The 23,828-nt window shown below is 44.9% G+C and overlaps 1 protein-coding gene across 4 annotated transcripts in view; it reads right to left on the minus strand.

The window, feature by feature from the left end:
* WDR59 (WD repeat domain 59) overlaps positions 1-23,828 on the minus strand; it is a 116,652-nt gene that overhangs the window by 84,730 nt on the left and 8,094 nt on the right. For all 4 annotated transcript variants that reach the window (XM_033219019.1, XM_033219018.1, XM_033219017.1 and 1 more), the window contains exon 2: positions 7,411-7,460. In XM_033219019.1, the coding sequence (XP_033074910.1) occupies positions 7,411-7,460 (50 nt within the window). The remainder of the gene's footprint in view (positions 1-7,410; positions 7,461-23,828) is intronic.

The raw sequence follows: 23,828 nt of genomic DNA on the forward strand, positions 1-23,828 counted from the left end.
GGATCGCTTGAAACTGGGAGGCGGAGGTTGCAGTGAGCCGAGATCCCACCATTGCACTCCAGCGTGGGCAACAAGAGCACAACTCTGTCTCAAAAAAAAAAAAGAAAGAAAAAAAACCACTATGGAGAGGGTTATGTGCAACCCATCCAGGCAGGTGGTTGCCTCAGTGGAGAGTGGGTGCTGTTCTCCCCAGAGCAGCCGCAGACCTGGGAAGTGGGAAGTGCTGCACTAAATCATTCCTCTCTCTATGCAGCACTCACAACTCTGCCTTCTACTCCTCAGATATAGACTTCTTAGGAGAAAATGACCAGCCCAGGAAAAAACAAAAGCAAGCAAACAACAACAAAACCCTGGAGATAATGACATTTGGACATTCACTAACAGGGCCTGGTTCCCACCTGATCTCCTCCACCAACTACCCACTTAAAGAGAGATGCCAATCGCTCTTTAACATTAGCAGCCAATGATCTCAACCACCGGAGGAAACCTGAAGGATAGAGACTAACATAACGGAAAGAAAAAAAGGCTTCATGGCTGGACACAGCAGCTCACACTGGAACTCTTAGTGCTACAGGCAGAAGGATCGCTTGAGGTCCGGAGTTAAGACCAGCCTGAGCAACCTGGCAAGACTCTCTCTGCATAAAACAAAAAATTATAATAAAATAAAATAAAATTAGCCAGGAGTGGTGACATGTGCCTGTAGTCCCAGTTACAGAGAAGGCTGAGACGGGAGGATTGCTTGCCCAGCAATTCAAGGCTGCAGTGAGCCATGATTGCGCCACTGCGCTCCAGCCTAGGTGACAAAACAGAAAAAGAAAAGGAAAGAAAAAACTCCTCCCTTGCCTCCCCACTGCCCTCCAAAATAACAACAATAACAAAAAAAAAACAAAAAAAAAAAAGAGAGAGAGAGAAAGGGAAGAAGAAAACAAGGAACTCAAAGGAAACAGCGATAAGTGTAGAAGAGAAAAAATCTTGGAACCAATATTCTCCAAGAGTTAAGAGACAATATAAATAATAATAAACATTAAAACAATAGCTGAAATTTTTTGAAAATTAAAATAGTTGAAATTTTTTTAAAAATCTGAAAGTAGTGTTAGAAGCTAAAGTTGAGGCTGGGCGCAGTGGCTCACGCCTGTAATCCTAGCACTCTGGGAGGCTGAGGCAGGTAGATTGCCTGAGCTCAGGGGTTTGAGACCAGCCTGGGCAAAATGGTGAAACCCCGTCTCACTAAAATACAAAAAAGTTAACTGGGCATGGCAGCGTGTGCCTGTAATCCCAGTTACTTGGGAGGCTGAGGCAGCAGAATTGCTTGAACCCAGGAGGCGGAGGTTGCAGTGAGCCAACATTGCGCCACTGCACTCCAGCCTGGGCAGCGGAGCAAAACTCAATCTAAAAAAAAGAAAGAAGCTAAAGTTTAAAACTGACAACAAGGCCAGAAGAAAAGTCATACAAGATATCCAACAATGACTACTAGTAGGAATTCCAACAAGAAAGAATGAGAAGAGAAAATGAGGTCAGGCACAGTGGTTCACAGCATTTTGGGAGACTGAGGTGGGTAGATTACCCGAGGTCAGGAGTTTGAGATCAGCCTGGCCAACACGGCAAAACCCTGTCTCTACTAAAACTACAAAAATTAGCTGGGTGTGGTGGCACTCACCTGTAATCCCAGCTACTTGGGAGGCTGAGGCATGAGAATCGCTTGAACCCGGGAGGCAGAGGTGGTTGCAGTGAACCAAGTTTTCATCACTGCACTCCAACCTTGGTGACAGAGCAAGACTCCATCACAAAAAAAAAAGAAAGAAGGCTGAGACGGGAGGATCACGAGGTCAGGAGATCGAGACCATCCTGGCTAACATGGTGAAACCCCGTCTTTACCAAAAAATACAAAAAAAAAAACTAGGCAGGCAAGGTGGCAGGCGCCTGTAGTCCCAGCTACTCGGGAGGCTGAGGCAGGAGAATGGCGTAAACCCGGGAGGCGGAGCTTGCAGTGAGCTGAGATCCAGCCACTGCACTCCAGCCCGGGTGACAGAGCGAGACTGTCTCAAAAAAAAAAAAAAAAGAAAGAAAGAAAATGGGAAAATAAAAGGCAGAAAATGATCAAAGACATAATACAGAAAAATTTCTCTAAACTAAAAGATTAAGATTTCCAGATTTGAAGGGCCTTTCAAGGTGCCAAAAAAAAAAAAATTCTGTATCTTAATCAGAATGGTGATTACATGAGTGTATATATTTATAAATTTTAGCTATTTACTTAAGTTTACCACACTTTATACAATTTACTACACATATTGTAAAATTCAACATAAGAAAAGGTCAGGTGCATGGCTCACGTCTATAATCCCAGCACTTTGGGAGGCCAAGGCAGGAGGATCACTTGAGCGCAGGAGCTCAAGATCAGCCTGGGCAACATAGGGAGATCCTGTCTCTACGAAAAAAAAATAAATATTAGCCAGGCAGGTACCAGCAGTTCGGAGGCTGAGGTGGAAGGATCACTTGAGCCCTGGAAGTTGAGACTGCAATGAGCTGTGATCTGCATTCCAGCCTAGGCAACAGAGTGAAACCTTGTCTCAAAACAACAACAAAAAGAAACCCAATATAAGAAAATGAAAGTTCTAGGTCTTTCAAGAATCACCTGTCTTCCACAACGTCTTCCACAATGGTTGAACTAGTTTATATTCCCACCAACAGTGTAAAAGCATTCCTATTTCTCCACAGCCTTGCCAGCATCTGTTGTTTCTTGACTTTTTAATAATTGACACTTTGGCAAGAGATGGTATCTCATTGTGGTTTTGATTTGCATTTCTCTAATGATCAGTAATGATGAGCTTTTTTTCATATGTTTGTTGGCTGCATAAATGTCTTCTTTTGAGAGGTGTCTGTTCATGTCCTTTGCCCACTTTTTAATGGTTTTTATTCTTGTACATTTGTTTAAGTTCCCTGCAGATTCTGGATATTAGACCTTTGTCAGATGGATAGGTTGCAAGAGTTTTCTCCCATTCTGTAGGCTGTCCACTCTCATGATAGTTTCTTTTGCTATGGGGAAGTTCTTTAGTTTAATTAGACCCCATTTGTCAATTTTTGCTTTTGTTGCGATTGCTTTTTGTGTTTTTGTCATAAAACCTTTGCCCGTGCCGGATGGAAGCGGTGGCTCAAGCCTGTAATCCCAGCACTTTGGGAGGCCAAGATGGGTGGATCACAAGGTCAGGAGATCAAGACCATCCTGGCTAACACGGTGAAACCCCATCTCTACTAAAAAAAAATACAAAAAAACTAGCCAGGCAAGGTGGCGGGCACCTGTAGTCCCAGCTACTCGGGAGGCTGAGGCAGGAGAATGGCGTAAACCTGGGAGGCGGAGCTTGCAGTGAGCCGAGATCCAACCACTGCACTCCAGCCTGGGTGACAAAGCGAGACTCCGTCTCAAAAAAAAAAAAAAAATTCTTTGCCCATGCCTATGTCTTGAATAGTACTGCCTAGATTTTCTTCTAGGGTTTTTATACTTTTGGATTTTACATTTAAGTCTTTAACCCATTTTGAGTTTATTTTTTTACAAGGTGTAAGGAAGGGGTCCAGTTTCCATTTTCTGCATATGACCAGCCAGTTCTTCCAGAACCACTTGTTAAATAGGGAATCCTTTCCCCATTGATTGTTTTTGTCAGGTTGATCGAGATCAGATGGTTGTAGATGCGCAGTCTTATTTCTGGTATCTCTATTCTGTTCCATTGGTCTATGTGTCTGTTTTGTACCAGTACCATGCTGTTTTAGTTACTGCAGGCTTGTAGGATAGTTTGAAGTCGGGTAATGTGATACCTCCAGCTTTGTTCTTTTTGTTTAGGATTTTCTTGGCTATACAGGCTCTTTTTGGCTTCCATATGAAATTTATACTTTTTCTAATTCTGTGAAGAATGTGAATGGTAGTTTAATGGGAACAGCACTGAATCTATAAATTACTTTGGGAGGTATGGCCATTTTCATGATATTGATTCTTCCTATCCATGAGCATGGAATGTTTTTCTATTTGTTTCTGTCCTTTCTGATTTCCTTGTACAGTGGTTTATAGTTCTCCTTGAAGAGGTCCTTCACTTCCCTTGTTAGTTGTATTCTTAGGTATTTTATTCTCTTTGTAACAATTGTGAATGGGAGTTCATTCATGATTTGGCTCTCTACTTGCCTATTGTTGTTGTATAGGAATGTTTGTGATTTTTGCACACTGATTTTGTATCCTGAAATTCTGCTAAAGTTGCTTATCAACTTAAGAAACTTTGGGGCTGAGACAATGGGGTTTCCTAGATACAGGATCATGTCATCTGCAAACAGGGACAGTTTGACTTCCTCTTTTTCTATTTATTTTTTCTTTTTTTTCTCTCTCTCTTCCTATTTGAATATTTATTATTTCTTTCTCTTGCCTGATTGCCCTGGCGAGAACTTTCAATACTATGTTGAATAGGAGTGGTGAGAGATTCCTAAAAGACCTAAAGGCAGAAATACCATTTGACCCAGCAATCCCATTATTGGGTATGTACCCAGAGGAATCTAAATCATTCTATTATAAAGATATGGCCGGGCACAGTGGCTCACTACTAGCACTTTGGGAGGCCGAGGAGGGTGGACTGCCTGAGTTCAGAAGTTCAAGACCAGCTTGGGCAACATGGTGAAACCCCGTTTCTACTAAAATACAAAAAATTAGCCAGGCTTGGCAGCATGTGCCTGTAGTCCCAGCTACTCGGGAGGCTGAGGCAGGAGAATTGCTTGAACCCAGGAGGCAGAAGTTGTAGTGAGCCGACATCATGCCACTGCACTCCAGCCTGGGTGACAGAGTGAGACTCAATCTCCAAAAAAAAATACAAATAAAAATAAAGATACATGCATGCATGTGTTCAGTGAAGCACTATTCACAATAGCAAAGACATGGAATCAACCCAAATGCCCACCAGTGATAGACTGGATAAAGAAAATGTGGTACATATACATCATGGAGTACGATGTACCCATAAAAAGGAATGAGATCATGTCCTTTGCAGGGACATGGATGGAGCTGGAAGCCATTATCCTTAGCAAACTAACACAAGAACAGAAAACCAAATACCACATGTTCTCACTTGTAAGTGTGAGTTGAACAGTGAGAACACATGGACACAGGGAGGGGAACAATGCACAATGGGACTTGTTGGGGGCCGAAGGGGAGGGAGAGCATCAGGATAAATAGCTACTGCATGTGGGGCTTAATACCTAGGTGATGGGTTGATAGGTGCAGCAAACCACGATAGCACACGTTTACCTACGTAACAAACCTGCACATCCTGCACATATATCCTGGAACTTAAAATTAAATTAAATTTTTTTAAAAAAGAAAAGAAAAGAAAATACTTCAAGAGGCCAAGGCAGAGGCAGGTGGATTGCTTGAGTCTGGGATGTTGAGGCTGCAGTGAGCCAAGATCACATCAGCAACTGCACTCCAGCCTGGGCGACGGAGTGAGACCCTGTCTCAAAAGAAAGAAAGGGAAAAAGAAAGTAAGAGAGAAAAGGTGAGAGAGAGAGAGAGAGAGAGAGAGAGAGAGAGAGGAGAGAGAGAGAGAAAATATGAAATGAGGCCAAGGTGAGAGGATTGCTTGAGTCCAGCAGTTCAAGACCAGCCTGGGCAACAAAGCAAGACCCCCATCTCTAAAAACAGAAAAAAAAGAAAGAAAATTAAATAGAAAGCTTCAAGATCATGTTGAAAAATAGTAAGAGTGTGTGCCAGGCATGGTGGCTCACGCCTGTAATCCCAGCGCTTTGAGAGAACGAGCCGGGTGGATCACTAGGTCAGGAGTTCAAGATCAGCCTGGCCAACATGGTGAAACCCCATCTCTACTAAAAATACAAAAATTAGCTGGGCGTGGTGGTGGGTGTCTGTAATCCCAGGTACTCAGGAGGCTGAGGCAGGAGGATCACTTGAAACTGGAAGGCGGAGGTTGCAGTGAGCCAAGATCGTGCCACTGTACTCCAGCCTGGGCAACAAGGGCGAAACACCATCTCAAGGAAAAAAAAAAAAAAAAGAGTAGGGAGCTGCAGGCAGAAAAGAGATACCAATTTTCCCTTATCTAGGCACCCAGTATGACACACAAAAAAATGGTATCAATAATTTTCTCTGGGGAGGTGGTCAGAGGTAGGAAGGAAATTTACTTTTCATTATATATCCTTCTGAGCTTTTTAAATGTTTACTATGTTGTGTGGTTTTTTAAAAAGGTAAATTAAAACACAATTTCAAAATAAAGTAATGAAGCTGATAGAAAAGAAAACATTTTCATTGATTTGTAAATGGGTTCATAAACAACTACATTAATGAAAACACAGTGGATCCTAGAGGTAAGGACTGTAATCGTGAGCAACACGAAAGGGAAAGGGGACCGTGACCATCAAAAAAAATTTTTCACCAGGTGCTGTGGCTCATGCCTGTAATCCCAGCACTTTAGGAGGCACTTTGGGAGGCCAAGGAGGTGGATCACCTGAGGTCAGGAGTTCCAGGTCAGCGTGGCCAACATGGTGGAACCCTGTCTCTGCTAAAAATACAAAAAATGAGCTGGGCATGGTGGCACAAACCTGTAATCCCAGCTACCTGGGAGGTTGAGGCAGGAGAATCACTTGAACACGGGAGGCAGAAGTTGCAGTGAGCCGAGATCGCACCATTGCACTCCAGCGTGGGCAACAAGAGCAAAACTCTGTCTCAAAAAAAAAAAAATTTTTTTTTTGAGATGAAGTCTTGCTATGTTGACCCGGCTGGTCTTGAACTCCTTGGCTCAAGTGATCCTCCTGCCTCAGCTTCACAAGTAGCTGGGACTACAGGCAACACCTGGCTTAATTATTACACTTTATCCCAATAGTACAATGTTAGGGTTATTAGCAAAAACAGAGATGGCCCTTAATTGCCAGAGTCTTAAAAATTTTAAGCCAGAAGACACTAAAGAAACTATGTCATTCAATTCCTTCATGATGAAATCAAATTCCTCCATGAGAAAACCAAAGTCCAGTTAAGCCAAACTGAATAAATGTCCAGGGGCTCATAGTGGCACCGTCAAACTGGAACTCAGAATCCTTCAATCCTAGGAACCACCTGCTTGACCATAATAGACTACATCCTTCAGGTATATAGTAGCAAACATCCTTGAGTCTTGTAGTAAACAGAAAATTGCAATTTCAAGTTCAAGCTACCAGTCACTAAAACTTCAGAGGTGTTTTATTGCTTACCTATTAGGGCAGAGATTAAAATAAACTGCAAATAATCCCTCCAAGTAGCCCTGAGGCAAACAGGGCATCAGAACTAAATCCTATGATCATAATCCTAAATAGAAGAATAGCTTCCAAGTTCCCAGAAACTCCCTGATTTGCAATTCGTTTCTAGAAATCATGGCAGACAAACTCAGCAAGCTCACTTACCCAGAAAGCACTGCATGCTGCCCAAGACAGTCCACAGACATCGCAGTTGCCTGAGAGAGAGAACACAGTCAGTGCTGCCAGCAAACCCAGCCAGGGATATAAGGCAGAGGTCTCTGTGGCTCTTCCTATCTCCCAAGAAGTCCCCAGCTCACAAGTATCATTAGTTCTCTACAGTGGATGCTTTCACCCACCTACTTCTAATTCGCAACCAAATTTCACATTCACTTTATTTTTTGTAGAGACAGGGTCTTGCTATGTTGCCCAGGCTGGATTCGAACTCCTGGTCTCAAGTAATCCTCCCACCTCAACCTCCCAAGTACACATTCATTTTTGACAACAGGGCAGTTGTTATCTGTTACCCCCACACCAAGGCTATACATAACCAAGCTGGTACCTTCTAAACTGAAGAGACAGACTGGGCAGGGTGGCTCACGCCTGTAATCCCAGCACTTTGGGAGGCCAAGGCAGGCAGATCACCTGAGGTCAGGAGTTCAAGACCAGCTTGGCCAACACAGTGAAATCCCGTCTCTACTAAAAATACAAAAATTAGCCAGGTGTTATGGTGGGCACCTGTAATACCAGCTACTTGGGAGGACGAGGCAGGAGCATCGCTTGAACCTGGGAGGTGGAGGATGCAGTGAGTCAAGATTGAGCCACTGCACTCCAGCCTGGGTGACAGAGTGAGACTCCATCTCAAAAAATAAAAATAAATAAATTGAAGAGACAGAAGTCCTGGAGTCCATGAGGAGGCTGATTAGCTCGGAGAAAACAGCAGCTACTATGCACAAAAAGCCTCTTACAAGTGAAATCTAACTTGGACACCCCCATCCCACACACACCCAAGACATCCATGACTTTCCAAAGGGCATGGACTTCTCCTCAAGCCATACGGCAGCTGGCAATATTCAAACACCATCCCTGCTGAATCCAAAGTAAGATGCTTGATACTGACATGCCCAGGTCACATTCGCTCTGAAATTTCTAGTGCATTTAACTGGTTTCTATTTCCCGGGTCTCCCAATTCCCAGGGAGCACTATCACATAGTTTCAGGATTCAATGTCTAACTCCCAAGAGACGGCACTGAGTCCAAAGAATGTGCATTCAGGCTGAGCACAAGGCTTATTTTAATCCTGGCAGTTATTGCCCTGAATTTCTTTGGACAAGTTCAAATCCTGCTGCATTCTCATGCCAATATCATGAAACAGTTTGTGCCACTGTTTGGTTATTAAATGCTCTAAGTTCTCTCCAAGAGAATATCAACGAAGAATCCATTTTATACATTCTGCCACAATCACAAATCACAAATGGTAAGCACATTCTTTCCCTCACCCTCGCTGGCCTTATTCAGTGGGTTTCTCAAGTCATTCACCCTCAGGAAACATCATAGGTAATATTGGGGACAAGAAGCCGGAGTACTCTCACCAGACGTTGCAAAGTGATTAATATGCATCCTTCAGTGCACCAGAGTCAGAAGCAGAGAGAAGCCCAGAAGGAAAGGCAGGCAGTGAAACGAGATGCCGTTTCCAGGATTCCTCTGTGCAATTTACAGACGGTAAGGAGACGACAAGGAGGAGGGCAAGACGGTTCCTCTAACAAGATCGCAGTAATCTTTTTTTTTTTTTTTGAGGCGGAGTCTCGCTCTGTCGCCCGGACTGGAGTGCAGTGGCCGGATCTCAGCTCACTGCAAGCTCCGTCTCCCAGGTTTACGCCATTCTCCTGCCTCAGCTTCCTGAGTAGCTGGGACTACAGGCGCCCGCCACCTCGCCCGGCTAGTTTTTGTATTTTTAGTAGAGACGGGGTTTCACCGTGTTAGCCAGGATGGTCTCGATCTCCTGACCTCGTGATCCGCCCGTCTCGGCCTCCCAAAGTGCTGGGATTACAGGCTTGAGCCACCGCGCCCGGCCCAATCGCAGTAATCTTTATGGGGAGTCTGTGGTAGGCAGAATCCTAACAGATTCCAGGCCCTTGGTATATACACACCTTTTCCCTGCTGTTCAACACTCACTGAACACGAATCTAGCTACTATTGAGAAGGGATTTTAATCTAGCTACTATTGGGAAGGGACTGTCACCCAGGTGGAGTGCAGTGGCAAGTGCAGTGGCTATAGCGTCTGGGATATCTCAAAACTTCCCTTTCTATCTCCTACCCTCCTTACCCCTAACCTCCCAATCAGTTGACCTTAAGATAGAACTCAGCAGGGCGCGGTGGCTCATGCCTGTAATCCTGGCACTTTGGGAGGCCGAGGCCAGTGAATCACTTGAGGTCAGGAGTTCGAGACCAGCCTGGCCAACATGGTGAAGCCTCACCTCTACCAAAAATTACAAACATTAGCCAGGCATGGTGGCAGGTGCCTGTAATCCCAGCTACTCAGGAGGCTGAGGCAGGAGAATCACTTGACCCCGGGAGACAGAGGTTGCAGTAGGCCGAGACATGCCATTGCACTACAGCTTATGCAATAAAGCAAGGCTCGGTCTCAAAAAAAAAAAAAAAAAAAAAAAGAAAGACCTCAAATATCCACAAATATCCACCGGTGGAGGAACAGATAAACAAAATGTGGTATAGACATATAATGGAATATTATTTAGCCTTAAAAGGAAAGGAAATTATGATACACGCTATAACATGGATGAAGCTTGGAAACATGCTAAGTGGAGTATCCCAGATGCAAAAGGACAAATATTATATGACTCCACCTAAAGCAGATGAATTCATAGAAACAAAAAGTAGAATGGAGGTTGTCAAGGTCTAGGGGAAGTAGAGAATGAGGAGTTACTGTTTAATAGGTACAGAGCTCCTATTTGGGATGATGAAAAGTTAGAGGACAGGGAGATTGAGAAACTGAGTCTCATCAGCCCTTTAAATCTACATCTAGATGTCAGAGACAGGAAGTCAGAGATTAAAAGAGTGAGAGATTCAACATGAAGATTTTCACTGCTGGATGCAATGACAGGACACGGCAAGGACCTGAGAGAGCATATAGGAGCTGAGAGTGCCTGGACTTCTGACCTGCAGAACTGTGAGCTAATAAATGGACGTTGTTTTAAGATGCTAAATCTGGGCTGGGCGCAGTGGCTCACACCTGTAATCCCAGCACTTTGGGAGGCCGAGGCAGGTGGACCACCTGAGGTCAGGAGTTCAACACCAGCCTGGCCAACGTGGTGAAAACCCATTTCTACCAAATATACAAAAATTAGCCAGGCGTGATGGAGCATGCACCTGTAGTCCCAGCTGCTCAGGAGGCTGAGGTAGGAGGATCGCTTGAACCCAGGAGGTGGAGGTTGCATGCAGTGAGCTGAGATCTTGCCACTGCACTCCAGCCTGGGTGACAGAGCAAGACTCTGTCTCAAAAAAACAAAACAAAACAAAAACGGCAAATAATGTATTATAACTCATCCATATCAGGGGAAGTTATTTAAAAAAAGAAAAACCACCACTAAAACACGATCTACGTGATTTTCCCCACCCCTACCCTAGAAAAAACAGGTTACCACCATGTTTGCAGGAGCACACTGAGGAAGGTTATACTAAGCTGTCCCAAAGAAGGCATGGAGAAAGGGAACACTGAGACAGGGAAGTGAAAACGACCTCATCAGAGAAAGTGAGTGCTTTGTGGGGGAAAGGAGTCTGCAATCCAATTCCTCTCCACCCTCAGCACACCAGGTGGGGAATTCTAGACATGCGTCAAGAACCACAGGACTGTGGGATTTTTGTATGATCCACTGCAAGTGAGGAGGGGAAACCCTGCAACGACGGAGATAGAATTTCCCAGCAGTCTGAAGAAAGGTGCCTGCTGCACATTAAAGACAGGTTAGCGATGTCAAGTGGCATTTTATATCCTCTTACAGACTTAAATTTAAATTGGCTACTTATAAATATATTTTTTATATATTATTATATATTAATATATATATATATATGTATATATAGTTTGTTTTGTTTTTTGAGATGGAGCCTTGTTCTGTCACCCAGGCTGGAGTGCAGTGGCACAATCTTGGCTCACTGCAACCTCCGCCTCCCGGGTTCACACCATTTTCCTGCTTCAGCCTCCCGAGTAGCTGGGACTACAGGTGCCCGCCACCATACCTGGCAAATTTTTTGTATTTTTAGTAGAGACAGGGTTTCACCGTATTAGCCAGGATGGTCTCGATCTCCTGACCTCGTGATCCACCCGCCTCAGCCTCCCAAAGTACTGGGATTACAGGTGTGAGTCACTGCACCCGGCCTGTTTTTTTGTTTGTTTGTTTTTTGAGACAGAGTTTCGCTCGTTGCCCAGGCTGGCATGCAACGGCATTATCTCAGCTCACTGCAACCTCCACCTCCTGGGTTCAAGAGATTCTCCTGCCTCAGCCTCCCAAGTAGCTGCAATTACAGGCATGTGACACCACACCCGGTTCATTTTGTATTTTTAGTACAGACAGGGTTTCACCATGTTTCCCAGGCTGGTCTCGAACTCCTGACCTAAGGTGATCACTGCCTCAGCCTCCCAAAGTGCTGTGATTACAGGCGTGCACCACCACGCCTGGTTCTATACATATATGTTTAAGAAAAACACTGAAGAGGCCAGGCACGGTGACTCATACCTGTAATCCCAGCCTTTTAGGAGGCCGAGGCAGGTGGATCACTTGAGGCCAGTTCAACACCAGCCTGGCCAACATGGTGAAACCCTGTCTCTACTAAAAATACAAAAATTAGCTGGGTGTGGTGACATACCTGTAATCCCAGCTACTCAGGAGGCAGAGGCAGAAGAATCCCATGAACGCAGGAGGCAGAGGTTACAGTGAGCTGAATTCATACCACTGCACTCCAGCCTGGGTGACTGAGGGAGAGTTGGCCTCAAAAAAAAAAAAAAAGAAAGAAAAACACTGAAGAAAGTATATCAAAATGTTTAAAAGTAGTTGTTCCTAAATATGTTAATTTGCCTGATTACCCTACATTATATTCATAAATCATAACATAATTTTGTACCAAATAAAGACACACAAATGGTCAATTTGCAATAAACTTTTGTGTGTATACGTGAGACTCTGTCACACAGGCTGGAGTACAACGGCATGATCTCAGCTCACTGCAGCCTCAAGCTCCCAGATTCAAATGATACTTCCCGAGCGCACAGCACCATCCCCAACTAATTTTTGTGGGATTTTAGGGGCTTTGCTTGAGACAGGGTCTCAATTTTTTGCCCAGGCTGGAGAGCAGTGGCTCAGTCTCAGCTCACTGCAACCTCCGCCTCCTGGGTTCAAGTGATCCTCTCACCTCAGCCTCCCAAACAGCTGGGACCACCTGTGCATGCCACACCCAGCTAGTTTTTTCTAATTTTGGTAGAGATGGGATTTCACCATGTTGCCCAGGCTGGTCTGGAACTCCTTTCCCCATTGTTAATTTTTGTCGACTTTGTCAAAGATCAGGTGGTTGTAGGCATGTAGCTTTATTTCTGTGTTCTTTATTCTGTTCCATTGATCTACATGTCTAGTTTTAGAGCAGTACCATGCTGTTTGAGTTACCACAGACTTGTAGTATAACTAAAAGGCAGGCAATGTGATACCTACAGATTTGTCAGTTTACTTAATTCTATTTATCTTCTAAGTCCCAAGATATACCTCCTCTAAGAAGCTCTCCCAGGCACCTCTAAGAAGGTTCCACCTTTTCCAGAAGCACTTTCTCTGCCCCTGTCACAGAACTTGCCAAAACTTGCTTTGTGTTTAGTTATTGCCATACACATTTTTCTTCTCCTACTAGCTGATGAGCCCCTGCTGAGCCCAGTCTGTTTCATTTCTCCCAGAGCACCCAGCAAGGTGCTTTGTACACAGAGGTGCTCTGTAAAAATCTGTAGTATGAAAGATGGTTGCGACTGGGCATTGTGGTACACACCTATAATCCCAGGACTTTGGGAAGCCAAGGCAAGAGGATCGCTTGGAGCCCAGAAGTTCGAGACCAGCCTGGAAAACATGGTGAAACCACATCGCTTAAAAACAAATAAGGCCGGGCGCAGTGGTTCACGCCTGTAATCCCAGCACTTTGGGAAGCCGAGGCGGGCAGATCACGAGGTCAGGAGATCGAGACCAGCCTGGCTAACAAAGTAAAACCCCATCTCTACTAAAAATACAAAAATTAGCCGGGCGTGGTGGCGGGCGCCTGCAGTCCCAGCTATTTGGGAGACTGAGACAGAAGAATGGCGTGAACCCAGGAGGTGGAGCATGCAGTGAGCAGAGATTGCACCACTGCACTCGAGCCTGGGTGACAGAGCGAGACTCCATCTCAAAAAAAAAAAACATTAGCCAGGAAGGGTGTCGCTCACTTGTAGTCCCAGCTACTTGGGGGGCTGAGGGGGGAGGATCACTTAAGCCCAAGAGGGTAAGGCTGCAGTGAGCCATGTTCATACCACTGCACTCCTGGCTGAATGACTAAGCAAGACCCTGTCTCAAAAAAAGCCAAAAAAAAGATGGTAGGTCAGAACCAGGTCAAAATCAGGGTCCTTCCAGCTCACAATGTGCCTAGGTGTTCCTTGACGTCTCTGAGAATATTTTTGGTGGTTTCTCTTGATGATTCCCCTTAATAATTTATCACCCATGAGTTTATCTGAACTTTTAAAGTTCATTTGTTTCATTAATACCTCCTAGGATAACGAACTTCAATAGCTCACTGCCTGCCGTGTGAGACATTCTATTAGAATAAAGTGATGAACAAAATATAGTTTCTGACAGTGGTCCCAAAAAAAGAGAAAAAAAAAAGATTTGTGTACCTTACCCATACACTTCATACTATAAAATTTTCATCACTCTTCCTTCCTTCCTTCCTCCTTTCCTGTCCTTTCCTTTCTTCCTTCCTGCCTTTCTTTCTTTTTCTTTTTTCTCTTTCTCTTTCATTTTTCTGAGATGGAGCTTTGCTCTGTCGCCCAGGCTGGAGTGCAGTGGTGCAATCTCGGCTCACTGCAACCTCCACCTCCTGGGTTCAAGCAGTTCTCCTGCCTCAGCCTCCTGAGTAGCTGGGATTACAGGCACCTGCCACCGTGCCTGGCTAATGATTTTTGTATTTTTAGTAGAGGTGGGGTTTCACTATGTTGGCCAGGCTGGTCTTGAACTCCTGACCTCAAGTGATCCACCTGCCTGAGCCTCCCAAAGTGCAGGGATTACAGGTGTGAGCCACCGGGCCCAGCCTCTCTCTCAGAGAGTCTCACTCTGACACCCAGGCTGGAGTGCAGTGGCACTCACTGTAACCCCAAACCTCTGGGCTCAAGTGACTCCCCTGCCTCAGCCTCCCAAGTAACTGGGACTACAGGTGCACACCACCGCACCTGGCTAATTTTACAATTTTGTGTAGAGATGGGGAGTCACTATGTTGCCCAGGCTGGTGTAGAACTCCTGGGCTCAAGCAATCTTCCTGCCTTGGCCTCAGCCTCCCAAGTGGCTGGGGTTATGGGCATGTAACACCATACACAGCCAAACTCTTGCTTTTCCATACTGAAAAGTCCTCCTCAACTGTAGGAAAACAAACTTATTATCCAGGACTGCTCTCTATCAAAACAGGCATCTTTACACAGAAGAGAATGAAGTTCTTCTTAGGAGCCTTTGTTCCTACAACTGCAAGAAGGATGGTGACTTTTGGCACACTTAACACTTTAGGAATTACATGCCCTTTATGAAATGAAAATTGATGGTGATTTTTGATTCTTATTCTCTTGGAGAAAATAAAATTAACAATTTGGAAAAGTCAAGCTACCTGATGGCTAATGAAAGAAACCAATTCCATGAGACTCTATTAGACTACATACACAAATTGCTGCTGTCGTTGTTTAAAAAATTTCTTGGTGAGCCAACTTCCAAAGGCAGCTGTGTTCTGAAGCGTTTGGTTTCAGCAATCCAAAGCAAAAGACCACAATTTATCAAAAAGAGGAAAAATTCTGCCCTTCCTCCAGATATAAAATGGAGACAGCCTAGTGCAGCAGGAAGGATGTACATGGGCTTTGCAGTCAGAACTCGATTAAAACTCACATCTGGGCCGGGCATGGTGGCTCACGCCTGTAATCCCAGCACTTTGGGAGGCCGAGGCAGGTAGATCACTTGAGGTCAGGAGTTTGAGACCAGCCTGGCCAACATGGCTACTAAAAATACAAAAATTAGCCAGCTGTGGTGGCACATGCCTGTAATTCCAACTACACAGGAGGCTAAGGCACAAGATTCACTTGAACCTGGGAGATGGAGCTTGCAGTGAGCCGAGATAGAGCCCCCGCATTCTAGCCTGGGTGACAGAGCGAGACTTCATCTCAAAAAAAAAAAAAAGGGGTTTTACAGACTAAAGCTACAAACTAAAAACCATGATTATTAAAAGGGTCTGACCATTTCAGAGGACAAGATCCAATTTCTATTTAAATTAGATATTGGCCAGGCACCGTGGCTCACACCTATAAATCCCAGCACTTTGGGAGGCTGAGGCAGGCGGATCACCTGAATCTGAGCTCAGGAGTTTGAGACCAGCCTGACCAACATGGAGAAACCCCATCTCTACTAAAAACACAAAAAATTAGCCAGCTGTGGTGGCACATGCCTGTAATTCCAACTACACAGGAGGCTAAGGCACAAGATTCACTTGAACCTGGGAGATGGAGCTTGCAGTGAGCCGAGATAGAGCCCCCGCATTCTAGCCTGGGTGACAGAGCGAGACTTCATCTCAAAAAAAAAAAAAAGGGGTTTTACAGACTAAAGCTACAAACTAAAAACCATTGATTATTAAAAGGGTCTGACCATTTCAGAGGACAAGATCCAATTTCTATTTAAATTAGATATTGGCCAGGCACCGTGGCTCACACCTATAAATCCCAGCACTTTGGGAGGCTGAGGCAGGCGGATCACCTGAATCTGAGCTCAGGAGTTTGAGACCAGCCTGACCAACATGGAGAAACCCCATCTCTACTAAAAACACAAAAAATTAGCCAGGCGTGGTGGTGCATGCCTGTAATCCCAGCTACTCGGGAGGCTGAGGCAGGAGAATCGCTTGAACCCGGGAGGTGGATGTTGCAGTGAGCCGAGATTGCGCCACTGCACTCCAGCCTAAGCAACAAGAGAGAAACTCCATCTCAAAAAACAAAGAATTAGGTATGAACACTGCTGCCAAAGCTGGTTTGCTTTGTTTTTTAGATGGGGCGGGGCATGGGGGAGGGTCTCTATCACCCCAGATGGACAGCAGTGGCGTTGCAGCCTCAAATTCCTGGACTCAAGCAATCCTCCTGCCTCAGCCTCACCTCCTAAGTAAACGGTACCACCAGCACAAGCCATCATGCTCAGCTAAGTTTTTCATTTTCTGTAGGGATGGGGTCTCACTCTGTTGCCCAGGCTGGTCTCGAACCCCTGGGCTCAAGTGATCCACCAGCCCTGACCTCTCAAAGTGCGGGATTACAGGCGTGAGCCACCATGCTTGGCCCAATACTGTTTATGAGCCATCCTTGTCTAATACTCACTACACGTTACCTATCGGAGACTCTGGTTCACACGCCCAGCAATAGGGGTGTTGCTCAGCCAGGCGCGGTGGCTCATGCCTGTAATCCCAGCATTTTGGGAGGCCGAGGCGAGTGGATCATGAGGTCAGGAAATTGAGACCATCCTGGCTAACACGGTGAAAACCCGTCTCTACTAAAAACACCAAAAATTAGCCTGGCGTGGTAGCGGGCACCTATAGTCCCAGCTACTCAGGAGGCTGCGGCAGAAGAATGGCATGAACCTGGGAGGAAGAGGTTGCAGTGAGCCAAGATCACGCCACTGCACTCCAGCCTGGGTGACAGAGCAAGACTCCACCTAAAAAAAAAAAAAAAAAAATGGGTGTTGCTCAGGAACTCTTCTCTTTTAAATGAGAACATTCTTTGAATGTCATGGTGGATTGCAAAATAAAAAATTAATTAATTCGGCCAGATGCAGTGGCTCATACCTGTAATCCCAGCACTCTGGGAGGCTGAGGCAGGCAGATCACTTGAGGTCAAGAGTTCAAGACCAGCCTAGCCAACATGGTGAAACCATCTCCACTAAAATACAAAAACCGGCCAGGCGCGGTGGCTCATGCCTGTAATCCTAGCACTCTGGGAGGCTGAGGCGGGTGGATCACCTGAGGTCAAGAGTTCAAGACCAGCCTGGCCAACATGGTGAAACCTTGTCTCTACTAAAAATACAAAAATTAACTGGGCGTGGTGGCAGGTGCCTGCAATCCCAGCTACTGAGGAGGCTGAGGCAGGAGAATTGCTTGAACCCAGGAGGTGGAGCTTGCAGTGAGCCAAGATCGTGCCACTGCACTCTAACCTGGGACAAAAGCAAGACTCCATCTCAAAAAAAAAAAGAAAAATATTAATTCACTAATGAAATTTAATTAAATGGGAACATTCTCACTTTCCCACAAACTAAAATGGCATGCACTAGATACTACTAGGTACATCACCTAATCTTTCTGGGGCTCACACTCCTCATCTGCAAAATGACAGGGCAGGTGAGAGGGCTATTTTGTCAAGCCAAGCATCTTGCTTCCTTAGGCCAGTTTTCTAATTTAATAATGATAGTAATTCACATTTATCAACCACTTAACATATACTGACCACTATGCTAGGTGCTCCACACTGATACTGTCATTTAATCCTCATAGCCAGTCCACAAGGTAGTCTGCAGAAAAGAGTTGGCACAGCAGGCCTGAGGCTACTACCCTTGCAAGGCCTGCTTGCAAGGGTAGTAGCCTGCTTGCAAGGGTAGCTCTTGGCTGGTATCTACAACTTGGATTTTGGAAGCGTTCCACTGCTCCTTAACTGGTAAAAGAGGCTCCCTGTGCCTCAACTGCATGCACAAACGATGTGGTTTACAATGAGTGCCTGCTTTCCTTCAGAAGGTCTGGAATTTTGGTACCTGTTAAGGCAGAGGGTGTCAACAGGACCAGCCCCAAATAGAAACTGTGAGTACTGAGTCCCTAGTGAACTTCCTTGGTACAGAACGTCTCTCACACATTGCTCCAGTTACATGCGGGAGGAATTAAGCATATCCTGTGTGCCTCTACAGTGAGCGGACTCTGGGAAGCTTCGGCCTGGTTTCCTTCTGACCTCATGCCATTTGCCTTTTCCCTTTGATTCTGCATTGTGTCCTTCTGCTGTAATATGTCATAACTGCAAATACGACCGTGAATCCTCCTTGCAAGTCACTGAGCCTGGTGTGGCCTGGGGAACCCCCAACACAAGGAGGCACTATTATCCTTGTTTTATGAACCAAGAAACTCAGTCAGGCGCTGAGTCTCACACCTGTAATCCCAGCACTTTGGGACGCCAAGGTGGGTGGATCACCTGAGGTCTGGAGTTCAAGACCAGCCTGGCCAACATGGTGATACCCCCGTCTCTACTAAAAATACAAAAATTAGCCAGGTGTGGCAGCACCCACCTGTAATCCCAGCTACTCAGAAGGCTGAGACAGGAGAATCGCTTGAACCCGGAAGGTGGAGGATGCAGCAAGCCGTGATCATACCACTGCACTCCAACCTAGGAGACAGAGCAAAACTTTGGCTCAAAAAAATAAAAAAATAAAAAATAAAAACACAGGGCTGGGCGCAGTGGCTCATGTCTGTAATTCCAGCACTTTGGGAGGTCGAGGAGGGTGGATCACCTGAGGTCAGGAGTTCGAGACTAGCCTGGCCAACATGGTGAAACCCCATCTGTACTAAAAATACAAAAAATTAGCCAGATATGGTGGCGGGCATAATCCCAGTTACTTGGGAGGCTCAGGCAGGAGAACTGCTAGAACCCGGGAAGCAGAGGTTGCACTGAGCTGATATCATGCCACTGCACTCCAGCCTGGGCAATAAGAGTGAAACTCCGTCTCAAAAAAAAAAAAAGTAAAAAAAGAAAAAAAAATTTTAAAAGAAAAACTGAAGCTTAGAAAGGAAGTAACTTGCCCAAGATCACATGGAAGACAGGTGGCATAACCTAAATCTTAACACAGTCTGGCATCAAATCCTTAATCTCTTTGCTATTCTCTCCTCCTATTCATCACCACATCTTGATATTAAGTTTTCTAGAAAAAAAAAAATAGGCAAGGTGCAGTGGCTCACGCCTGTGATCACAGTACTTTGGGAGGCTGAGGTGGGAGGATCACTTAAGCTCAGGAGTTTGAGACCAGCTTGGGCAACACAGTGAGACCCCATCTTGATTTTAAAATACATATATATAAATTTTTTAATAAAGAAAAAATAATTCAAAGTATACATATTAATAGTCACACCAAAAAGTCCTACTCTGCCTCTCCATCTCTATAGTTTTTCAAAATGAACATTGTATGAAACTAGAAAAGCAGGAACCAAAGTTGGATTGCTCCAGAAAAACATACGGATTATTAATTATTTATAATTTTGCTCCTAGCCAAAGAATTTCTTGAGCTGTGTTTTTTTATTTTAGTTTTTATTAGAGTAAAACACTGTCCTCAATCTTTATGCTTGTGGAAAAGCTGTTGTAATACTGAGACTAATAAATCACCAACCATTATTAGGTCAGCAGAAAAGTATACTTTCTGCTGAGATGATTCATTTTCAATTTCAAGGTAACAGAAAATATTGGGGTATATCTTTACGAACCTAGGATATGAACGTTTTTCTTTTTTTTCTTTTCTTTTTTTTTCTTTTGGGATGCAGCCTCACCCTGTCACTCAGGCTGGAGTGCAATGGCACAATCTCGGCTCACTGAATCACCGCCTTTTGGGTTCGAGCGATTCTCCTGCCTCAGCCTCCCGAGTAACTGGAACTACATGTGCCCACCACCACACCTGGCTAATTTTTTGTATTTTTAGTAGACAGTGTTAGCCAGGATGGTCTCAATCTTCTGAACTTGTGATCTGCCCACCTCGGCCTCCCAAAGTGTTGGGATTACAGATGTGAGCCACCAAGCCCGGCCCAAACATTTTTCTTAAGAAGACTGAAAAAGAATTTGGGAGGCCATGTGGGTGGATAATTTGAGCCTAGGACTTCGAGACCAGCCTGGCCAACGTGGCAAAACTTTGTCTCTACAAAAAATACAAACATTAGCCCAGTGTGGTGGTGTGTGCCTGTAGTCCCAACTACTTAAGAGGCTAAGGCAGGAGGATCACTTGAGCCCAGGAGGCAGAGGTTGCAGTGATTCAAGATCATGGCACTCCAGCCTGGGCAACAGTGTGAGACCCTGTCTCAAAACAAAAACAACAACAACAAGACTGAAAAAGTACAATCCATAAATTTAACTGCATTAAAATTAAAGTTCTGTTCATCAAAAGACAGCACATAGCTGGGAGCGGTAGCTCACAAATATAGACCCAGTTACTTGGGAGGCTGAAGCAGGCTCATTTGAGACCAGGAGTTCAAGGAGGCAGTGTGCTATGATTGTGCCTGTGAATAGGCACTCCAGTCACAGTAATAGCGAGATCGCATCTCAAAAAAAAATAAAATTTAAAAAAATTTTTAAATACCATAAAAAGAATGAAAAGGCAAGCTACAACCTGCGAGAATGGATTTACAACACATATAACCATACAGAACTAGAATCCAGAAGAAGGTTTACACTCTTCTTAATCTATAAGAAAGAGACAATGCAGCTAGGCGCGGTGGCTCACACCTGTAATCCCAGCAACTCTGGGAGGTCGAGGCAGGCGGATCACAAGGTCAGGAGATCCAGACCATCCTGGTTAACGTGGTGAAACCCCGTCTCTACTAAAAATACAAAAAAAAAATTAGCTGGGCGTGGGGGCGGGCACCTGTAGTCCCAGCTACTCGGGAGGCTGAGGCACGAGAATGGCACGAACGCAGGAGGCAGAGCTTGCAGTGAGCCGAGATAGCGCCACTGCACTCCAGCCTGGGCCACAGAGCGAGATTCCGTCTCAAAAAAAAAAAAAAAAAAGACAATGATATTTTTAAAAGGGCACAAGACATAAACAGGTATTTCATAGAAGAAACACAATTGTCTGGGTGTGGTGGCATGTGCCTGTAATCCCAGCTACTTCACAGGCTGAGATATGAGAAATGCTTGAACCTGAGAGGCAGAGGTTGCAGTGAGCCGAGATCGTGCCACTGCACTTCAGGCTGGGGGACACAGTGATACTCTGTCTCAAAGAAAAAAATATATATTGCCAATTATACATATAAAAAATATTCCCTTGGGCACAGTGACTCACGCCTGTAATCCCAGCACTTTGGGAGAACGAGACAGGTGGATCACTTCAGGTCAGGAGTTTGAGACCAGCCTGGCCAACATGCTGAAAGTCCATCTCTACTAAAAATATAAAAAATTAGCTGGGCATGGTGGTATGCGCCTGTAATCCCAGCTACTTGGGAGGCTGAGGTGCAAGAATCACTTGTACTCCAGGCTGGGTGACAGAGCAAGACTGTGTCTTAAAAAAAAAAAAAAAAAAATTCACCTTCATCAGTAATCAGAGAAATACAAATTAAACTAAAAAATGACAGGCCATTTACCAGATACGTGAAAAATCAGTACAATATAAGAACAAGAGTTTAATGTGGGCAAGAAATTGTTTTGTTTACTGCTTTATTTATGGTGCCTAACATACAGTAGACTCCGAATAAACATCTGATGAGAAGATAAGAAATGTAAAGTCAGATAGTATCAAGTGTTGGTGAGGATACAGACCAACGGGAACTCTTCAAGCATTGCTGCTGGGAGTGTAAAATTTCAACCACTTTGGAAAACAACTTTACATTTTTTGATAAGGCTAAATAATATACACATCCTGGCTGGGCGTGGTGGCTCAGGTCCGTAATCCTAGCACTTAGGGAGGCTGAGGTGGGGGATTGCATGAGCTTAGGAGTTTGTGACTAGCCTGGGCGACATGGCAAAACCCCATCTCTACTAAAATCTCATCTCTACCAACAATACAAAAAATTAGCCAGGCATGGTGGCACATGCCTGTAGTCCCAGCTACTTGGGAGGCTGAGGCAGAAGAATTGCTTGAACCTGAGAACGGTGGTTGCAGTGAGCTGAGATCAGGCCACTGCACTCCAGCTGTGGCAACACAGCAAAACTCTGTCTCAAAAAAAAAAAAAAAGGAGTATACACATCTCATCATCCAGCAATTATACTCCTATATAAATACCATGTTCATAGAATCATCACCTATGATTTAAAATAGAAAATAGGCCGGGCGCGGTGGCTCAAGCCTGTAATCCCAGCACTTTGGGAGGTCGAGACGGGCGGATCACGAGGTCAGGAGATCGCGACCATCCTGGCCAACACGGTGAAACCCCGTCTCTACTAAAAAATACAAAAACTAGCCGGGCAAGGTGGCGGGAGCCTGTAGTCCCAGCTACTCGGGAGGCTGAGGCAGGAGAATGGCGTAAACCCGGGAGGCGGAGCTTGCAGTGAGCTGAGATCTGGCCACTGCACTCCAGTCCGGGCGACAGAGCGAGACTCCGCCTCAAAAAAAAAAAAAAAGAAAGAAAATAACCCAAATGTTTAATAAGAGGGACAAATCAGTTGTGGCACATTCATACAATGGAATACTACTTTACACTACTTTTTGTTTTTGTTGTTTTTTACGGAGACAGAGTCTCAATCTGTCGCCCAGGCTGGAGTGCAGTAGCACGATCTCGGCTCACTGCCACCTCTGCCTCCCTGGTTCCAGCGATTCTCCTGCCTCAGCCTCCCGAGCAGCTGGGATTACAGGAGTAAGCCACCACGCCGGCCTTGATTTCTAATATTCCCCAATAAAAGGAACCAGGGCTCCTTAGAGAAATGGCTTTTAGGACTGGGGCAGGAAATATATAAGATCAAAGTTGAGCATCGTACAATGCCAGAAAGTAAAAACTAAACAAAACGACAATGATGAAGGTGTCAAAGGAATACAAGAGCCAACTGAAAAAGCTCCCGATGGTAAAAGCTGGAACAATTCCAGTAACAAAATTAAGTTATACTGGATTATAATACGAAGTATAAAATAAATTTCTCTAAGTTCATACTGATATAAACAAATGCCTGAATCAGTAAATAAATAAGAGAGATTAACTCCCCACTCTTCAAGTACGGGCTACATTTGAAGACTGTCTTCCAAAGACAGAAAAAGGGCAAAAAGAGTCTGTTTACAGTAGAGAAACCTGACAAACACTACCTCGGCCAGGTGCTCAAGATAACACCAGCAGTGACACGTCATATTCATAACCCCTGACATGGTGTGGTAAGACTGGGCACTTTATCTCCAGGATCTTCATCCCAAAATCTATAATCTTGATCTACTCATGGGAAAACATCAAACAAACCCCAACTGAGGAACATTCTACAAAACACCTGACTGGTACTCCTTAAAACTGTCAGTCATTGAAAACAAGGAAAGCCAGGCGCAATGGCTCACACCTGTAATCCCAGCACTTTGCGAGGCCGAGGGAGGTAGATCACCTGAGGTCAGGAGTTCCAGACCAGCCTGCCCAACATGGCGA

The sequence above is a fragment of the Trachypithecus francoisi genome, unplaced genomic scaffold (assembly GCF_009764315.1).
Source record: "Trachypithecus francoisi isolate TF-2019V2 unplaced genomic scaffold, Tfra_2.0 Lachesis_group10, whole genome shotgun sequence".
In the NCBI taxonomy this organism is placed as follows: Eukaryota; Metazoa; Chordata; class Mammalia; order Primates; family Cercopithecidae; genus Trachypithecus; species Trachypithecus francoisi.